The 7,873-nt window shown below is 46.2% G+C and overlaps 1 protein-coding gene across 2 annotated transcripts in view; it reads left to right on the plus strand.

Moving 5' to 3' along the window:
* LOC122550160 (vasoactive intestinal polypeptide receptor 1-like) overlaps nucleotides 1-7,873 on the plus strand; it is a 94,125-nt gene that overhangs the window by 70,499 nt on the left and 15,753 nt on the right. For both annotated transcript variants that reach the window (XM_043690843.1, XM_043690844.1), the window contains exons 10-11: nucleotides 832-923; nucleotides 1,793-1,922. In XM_043690843.1, the coding sequence (XP_043546778.1) occupies nucleotides 832-923; nucleotides 1,793-1,922 (222 nt within the window). The remainder of the gene's footprint in view (nucleotides 1-831; nucleotides 924-1,792; nucleotides 1,923-7,873) is intronic.

Raw genomic sequence — 7,873 nt, forward strand, 5'->3', positions numbered from 1 at the left:
TCAAGTTTGTGAGACATAATTTCCCACGCACAAAGCCATGTTGACTATCTCTAATCAGTCCTTGCCTTTCCAAATACATGTACATCCTGTCCCTTAGGATTCCCTCCAACAACTTGCCCACCACTGACGTCAGGCTCGCCGGTCTATAGTTCCTTGGCTTGTTCTTCCCACCCTTCTTAAACAGTGGCACCACGTTTGCCAACCTCCAGTCTTCTGGTACCTCACCTGTGACTATCGATGATACAAATATCTCAGCAAGAGGCCCAGCAATCACTTCTCTAGCTTCCCACAGAGTTCTCGGGTACACCTGATCAGGTCCTGGGGATTTATCCACTCTTATGCATTTGAAGATATCCAGCACTTGCTCCTCTGTAATCTGGACATTTTGCAAGATGTCACCATCTATTTCCCGACAGTCTATATCTTCCATGTCCTTTTCCACAGTAATTACTAATGCAAAATACTTGTTTAGTGTCTTCCCCGCCTCCTACAGCTCCACGCTAAGGCCGCTTTGATGATCTTTGAGAGGCCCTATTCTCTCCCTAGTAACCCTTTTGTCCTTAAGGTATTTATAAAATCACTTTGGATTCTCCTTAACCCTATTTGCCAAAGCTATTTTGTGTCCCATTTTTGCCCTCCTGATAATTTGACTTGCAACTGTGTCTCCTAATTCAAGATTCTCCCAGGCAAGAAGATAAAATGGAGAATGTCATCTGATGAAGGAGCAGCGCTCCAAACGATTGTATGATTTCAAATCCACCCCAGTCCAACACCAGCATCTCCACATCTTAATGGCAGAGGATCTAAATGTTCTGTTGGTTGTTATTTCAGATTAACTTCCTAATATTCCTGAACATCATTCATGTTCTCATGCAGAAACTGAGGTCACCAGATGTTGGAGGGAACTCCCCCTCCCATTTCATGTAAGTACCACGTAGAACTCGATTGGAGATTCCCCTTTGGGAAGAAGCTATTAATTGGGGCTAATACCGTTGTGAGAATGATGATGTAGATTCACCTTCATAATGTGTTCTTTAAGTAAAGACAGAATTCACCAGTTAATGACGACTGGCAGTTAACTGCTTTGTTTCAATCAGATATGTTGACTCAGATTAGCCAGGGCGTCATCATGGTCACAGAACCAAACAATGACGCTTATGTATGTTGCTGTGTTAGAAAGACTCAGTGCGTTTAAATGTATTTCCTGGTGGGCGGCACGGTGGCACAGTGGTTAGCACTGTTGCCTCACAGCGCCAGAGACCCGGGTTCAATTCCCACCTCAGGCAACTGACTGTGTGGAGTTTGCACATTCTCCCCGTGTCTGCGTGGGTTTCCTCCGGGTGCTCCGGTTTCCTCCCACAGTCCAAAAATGTGCAGGTTAGGCGAATTGGCCATGCTAAATTGCCTGTAGTGTTAGGTGTAGGGGTAATGGGTCTGGGTGGGTTGCGCTTTGGCGGGTCGGTGTGGACTTGTTGGGCTGAAGGGCCTGTTTCCACACTGTAAGTAATCTAATCTAATCTAATCTTTTGTAAAGAATGATACCTTGTGCATCAGTACATCAGCTTCTTATATATAGTACACAGTCTCCTCTCATACAAAATTAAGGCTGTTTCCCCTGTGTGTTGATATTCTTGCAAACTGTCCTGATCAGTGCAAGTTGAATAAGCTTTAATATGGATGTCTTTTTTTCAGAAATACCTCAGTTGTGTGCTACCAAACAATTAAAGACAAATTGATACCTTTTGTCCAGGGAAGTGTTTTGAAAAAAATAAACTTCCAATTTCTTTTCCAGGAGACTAACAAAATCGACTTTGCTGCTGATCCCGCTGTTCGGGGTCCATTATATAGTGTGTGCGTGTTTTCCCGATAACGTTGCAGAAGATCTGAAAATCTTCATCGAACTTGGCATCGGATCGTTTCAGGTACCAGCCCCACCACCGCACCATCTACACTCAGCACACACTGCCGTCTATGTCACGCTAAAGCTGACTGCTCATCTGTGCCATTTACAAAGATCAGGAGCTCACAGTTCAAGAAATCCTTACTCTTCACTGACCCTTTGGAGTGTTGAGTCAACATCAGGCAAGCAATTCACCCCTTGCTAATTATAGCTACCAGAATGATGATTTTCTCTGTTCATTCATAGAAAGAGGGCATCGCTGACCAGGCCAGCATTTATTGTCCATCCCTAATTGACCAAAGGGCAGTTAAGAGTCACCCACATTGCTGTGCGTCTGGAGTCACATGTAGGCCAGCCTGTATAAGGATGGCAGCTTTCTTCCCTAAAGGGCATTAGTGAATCAGATGGGGTTTGTTTTTACAGACGATTGAGGATGGCTTTATGGGCATCATTAGACTCTTAATTCCAATTTTTTTATTGAATTCAATTGCTGTGATGGGATTTAAACCCAGTTACCCTGAACATTATCAGGGTCTCTGGATTAACAGTTCAGTGATAATACCACTCGGATACCACTGTGCCGTAATGTATTTGTTAGCGAGCAGGAAAGGCCTCTAAATAGTAGTCAGGAGCTGGGACGCCAGATACACCGGGAGATAGAAAAGATGTATAGGAATGGCAAAGTTACAATGATCATGGGGAACTTTAGTATGCAAGTGGACTGGGAAAATTAGGTTGGTAGTGGATTGCAAGGAAGGGAATTTGGGGAAGTCTGCAAGATGGTGTTTTGGAGCAGCTTGTGGTGGACCCCTCTAGGGAACAGGCAAAACTGGATTTAGTGTTGTGCAATGAGACTGACTTGATAAGGAAGCTTAAGGTGAAGGAACCCTCTGGAGGCGGTAATCAAAATAGGATTCAATTTACTCTACAATTTGAGAGGGAGGAGATAGAATCAGAGGTAATGATATTATAGCTGAATAAAGGCAACTATTGAGACACGAGGGAGGAGCTGGGTAGAATTGGCTGGGGGGAGGAGCAGGAAAGACATTGGAACGGCAAAGGCAGGAGTTTCTGGGAGTAATTCAAAAAAAAGGAAGAAGATTAAACGTGAGGGTAAGCTAGCCAGTAATATAAAGGAAGACTGTAAGAGTATCTTTAGATATATAAAGAGCAAAACAGAGGCAAAAGTGGACATTGGGATGCTGGAAATTGATGCTTGAGAGATATGGGTGGGGAACAAAGAAATTGCTGAGGAACTGAATAATTACTTCGCATCAGTCTTCACAGTGAAAGACACAAGTAACATCCCATAAATTCAAGAGTGAGGGGGCACAGCTCAGTATGGTGGTCATCCCCAAGGAGAAGGTGCTAGAAAAACTGAATGGCCTGAAGGTGGATAAATCACCTGGACCAGATGGACTACGCCCCAGAGATCTAAGCGAGATAGCTGAAGAGATAGTGAAGGTGTTAGTGGTGATCTTTCAGAAATCGCTAGTATCAGGGAGGGTCCCAGAGGAGTGGAAAATCGCTAACTGCTTAAAAAGGGAGTAAGGCAAAAGATGGAAAATTCCAGACTGATTAGCCTAATCCCAGTCATGGGTAAGATCCTGGAATCCATTGTGAAGGATGAGATTTCTGAATATTTGGAGGTGAATGGTAAAATAGGGTGAAGTCAGCATGGTTTCATCAAGGGCAGGTCATGCCTGACAAATCTGCTCAAACTCTTTGAGGAAGGAACAAGCAGATTAGACCAAGGAGAGCCCATGGATGTCATCTTGGCAAAAGTGAGGACTGCAGATGCTGGAAATCAGAGTCTAGATTGGAGTGGTGCTGGAAAAGCACAGCAGGTCAGGCAGCATCCGAGGAGCAGGAAAATCAACATTTCGCTCAGAAGCCCTTCATCAGGACAATGGATGTTATCTACCTGGAGTCCAGATGGTCTTTAACAAGGTGCCGCACAGGAGACTACTGAGTAAGGTAAAGGCCCACGGTGTTAGAGGCAAGGTGCTAGCATGGATAGAAACTTGACTGTCTGGCAAAAAGCAGAGAGTGGGGATAAAGGATCTTTCTCAGGATGGCAGCCGGTGACAAGTGGTGTTCCACAAGAGTCAGCGTGGGACCATAACTTTTCACTTTGTACATTAACGATCTAGATGAAGGAACTGAGGGCATTCTGACAAAGTTTGCAGACCGTACAAAGATAGGTAGAGTGACAGGTAGCATTGAGGAGGTGAGAAGGCTGCAGAAGGATTTGGAGTTTAGGAGAGTTGGCAAAGAAGTAGCAGATGGAGTACAATGTGGGAAAGTGTGAGGTCATGCACTGTGGTAGGAAGAATAGAGGCATGGACTATTTTCTAAATGGGGACAAAATGCAGAAGTCTGAAATGCAAAGAGACTTGAGAGTTCTGGTCCAGGTTTCTCTCAAGGTAACCTTGCAGGTTGAGTCAGTAGTTCAGAAGGTAAATGCAATGATGGCATTTATTTTGAGAGGACTTGAATTATAAAAGCAGGGGTGTTCTTCTGAGGCACTGGTCAGACCACATTTGGAGTATTGTGCACAGTTTTGGGCCCCATATCTCAGGAAGGATGTGATGGCCCTGGAGCGTGCTCAGTGGAGGTTCATGAGAATGGTCCCAGGAATGAACAGCTTAACATATGAGGAACGTTTGAGGACTCTGGGTCTATATTCAATGGAGTTTAGGAGGATGGAGGGGGATCTGATTGAAACATACGGAATACTGAATGGCCTGCACAGAGTGGATGTTGGGAAGATGTTTCTATTGCTAGGAGAGCCTCGGATCCAAGGGCACAGCCTTTAGAGTAAAAGGAAGACCTTTTAGAATGGAGATAAGGAGAAACCTCTTCAGCCAGAGAGAGGGGAATTTATGGAATTCACCGACACAGAAGGTTGTGGAGGCCAGGACATTGAGTATATTTAAAACTAAGATAGATAGGTTCTTGAATTAAGGCGATCACGGGTTATGAGGAGAAAATGGGAGAATGAGGCCGAGAAATATATCAGCCAGGATTGAATGGTGGAGCAGACACGATGGGCTGAATGGCCTAATGTCTGCTCCTGTGTCTTCTGGGTTTGTCAATGAGTTTTCCTTCTTAAAACTATTTCATGGAGAGCAGGAGACAGGGAATGCCGCTGGACTGGTATTCTCGACCCGGAAATCGTTTGTTTACAATGTGGAGTGGTACCAACAGCACAGGCTCAAATCCCACATTGGCTCAGGTCAGCATACAGGTGCCACCTTCTCACTCTCTCCCCTCACCTGAGGCATGGGGACCCTGAGGTTAAATCACCACCTCTCTCTCTCTCTCTCTCTCTCTCTCTAATGAGGGTGGGGCATTAGTAAATTTCCCTTCATTCCAGACCATCACTCAATGGGGTTTGGATTTGGGTCCCACAATTTTTTTTTTTAGATTACTTACGCCGAAGCGCAACCCACCCGTATCCCTACATTTACCCCTTACCTAACACTACGGGCAATTTAGCATGGCCAATTCACCTGACCTGCACATCTTTGGACTGTGGGAGGAAACCGGAGCACCCGGAGGAAACCCACGCAGTCACGGGGAGAACGTGCAAACTCCACACAGTCAGTCGCCTGAGTCGGGAATTGAACCGGGTCTCTGGCGCTGTGAGGCAGCAGTGCTAACCACTGTGCCACCGTGCCGCCCACAATGTTGCAATTGAATTTTTTTTTAAGTCTAGAGTTAAAACAAGACAGTCCTGTGGTGATGATATTACCATTACGGATTGTTGCAAACACTCATTGCACTTTAAGGGGAGGTGAGATTATTGCTAGACCATTAACCCAGAGAGTCAGGGAGTGTTTGAGATTCAAACGCTGCCATAGCAGTTGAATTCAATAAATATCTAGCAGTCTAATGGTGGCTACAAAGCTGATTGTCAGGGAAAATCCCATCTGGTTCATTGAAGTTCCTGAAGGAAGGAAATATTCATCCTTAGCTGGTCTGGCTTATGTGTGACATCAGACCCACAGCAATGTGATTGATTCTGAACTGCTCTCTGGGCAATAAATGCTAGCCCAGCCAGTGACGCCCTCGTCCTGTGAACGAATTGAAATAAAGCTGTCTAACCTTCTTCAGGGAAGGAAATCTGCCATCCCTGTCGAAATAGTGAGTGTTCTGGTGTGCAGAAAGATTTGGGTACAGGAATTGCAAAACGCTAGTGTGCAGATTTAACAAGTAATCAGAAAAGCTAACAGAACACTCTACATTGTAAACAAATACAAGGAGGTTATGCTTTAATTACGCTTGGAGTACTGTGAGCAGATCTGAGCACCACATCTTAGGATGGATATATTGGTCTTGGCAGTGTACGTTTCAGGAATGATACCTGGACTTTTAGGGGTTAAGTTATGAAGAGAGGATGAAACAAATCTGGCCTATTTTCTGTAGAATTTAGAAGGTTATGGGAGTGATTTTCTTGAAGTCTTCAAGATAGTAAGATATTCGATTTCCACTGGCTTGGGATTCCAGAGCTAGGGACATAATTAGGGCCAGACCTAGTTTGGACGTATTTCTATACAGAAAAGGGTGGGAGAGGTCTGGAGCTCTCTTCCAGAAACAGCAGTGGGTGCACCGTCAGTTGTAATTTTAAATCTACAACAGATAACTTAATGTCCAAGAAAGGCGTTAAGAGATATGCAGGTATATGGGGATAGGCCAGTGATCAGCTATGATCTCATTTAATGGTGGAATGGGCTCAAGGGGCTGAATGGCCTACTCCTGGTGGAGGATCAACGCTCCGAAAGTGAGTACTTCCAAATAGACCTGTTGGACTATCACCTGGTGCTGTGTGATTTTTAACTCGGTCTGCCCCAGTCCAACACCAGCTCCTCCACATCATGGCTACCCTATACAAGGCATCAGTGAGGCCGCATCAGCAACATTATGCACTGTATTTGTCACCTTCCTAAAGGAAGGATGTAAGTGGGTGGTCCACAGTTCAGAGAAGATTTACCAGACTAATGCCTGGAATGACTGGGCTGCCTTATTCGGAACGTTAGACCAGCTGGATTTGTGTCCACTGGAGTTTCAAGGAGGGAGTAGCAACTGGATTGGAACACGTCAGATGTGAGTGGCCTTGACAGGGTAAATATAGAAGGCTGGTTTTGGTGATGGGTGTAGNGGGGGGGGGGGGGGGGGGGGGGGGGGGGGGGGGGGGGGGGGGGGTGGTGACGAGGCAGAGAGCAGTCAGACAGGTCCATGCATCCTCAGGCCTCTGGGAGTCCCAAAGTGAGCAAGTATCTGCCATTTCCCTCAACGTTGCAGTCTGCAGGAGGGGGTTGACAGGAAGGCAGTGTCCGTCTCCTGAGCAGCTGGTGGGCACCAAGGGAAGCTCACCTCCTTTGTGAGGGGTTCCTGCGCCCCAGAGACAGGGCCCCTTTCCCTTGCCCGTGACCATCCCTCCACACCATCTCCCCCTGCACATGGCTCCTTGAGGTTGGGTCTACGCCCCCCCCCTCCCACTGGGTTTTCCAAGTAGAACCCGTGCAGAGGTCACTCAGATTTAGTAAGTCTGCAATCCATGGTTTTTCTCTCTCTTCTTTGGGATGCTGTAGTACCAGAAGTGACCACTTGTCTTTTCTAGCTCTGGTGTACCACTGAACCTCCAGCCAAGGGAACTTGGGCCCAGTCAGAGTGAGTGTTTAATTGATGCCCCATCCCACTCCCAGTGTGTTATTGCTGCAGGACAACCAGGGTCTCACGGCTTTTAGCTTGGAGGAGGCAGCCAGGGGAGAGGTAATCAGGAAAGCTAACAGAATGTTACATGCATTATTCTAGATTAGTGGTGCTGGAAGAGCACAGCAGTTCAGGCAGCATCCAAGGAGCTTCGAAATCGACGTTCGGGCAAAAGCCCTTCATCAGGAATAAAGGCAGTGAGCCTGAAGCGTGGAGAGATAAGCTAGAGGAGGGTGGGGGTGTGGAGAAAGTAGC

Source organism: Chiloscyllium plagiosum, chromosome 5 (genome assembly GCF_004010195.1).
Source record: "Chiloscyllium plagiosum isolate BGI_BamShark_2017 chromosome 5, ASM401019v2, whole genome shotgun sequence".
NCBI lineage: Eukaryota > Metazoa > Chordata > Chondrichthyes > Orectolobiformes > Hemiscylliidae > Chiloscyllium > Chiloscyllium plagiosum.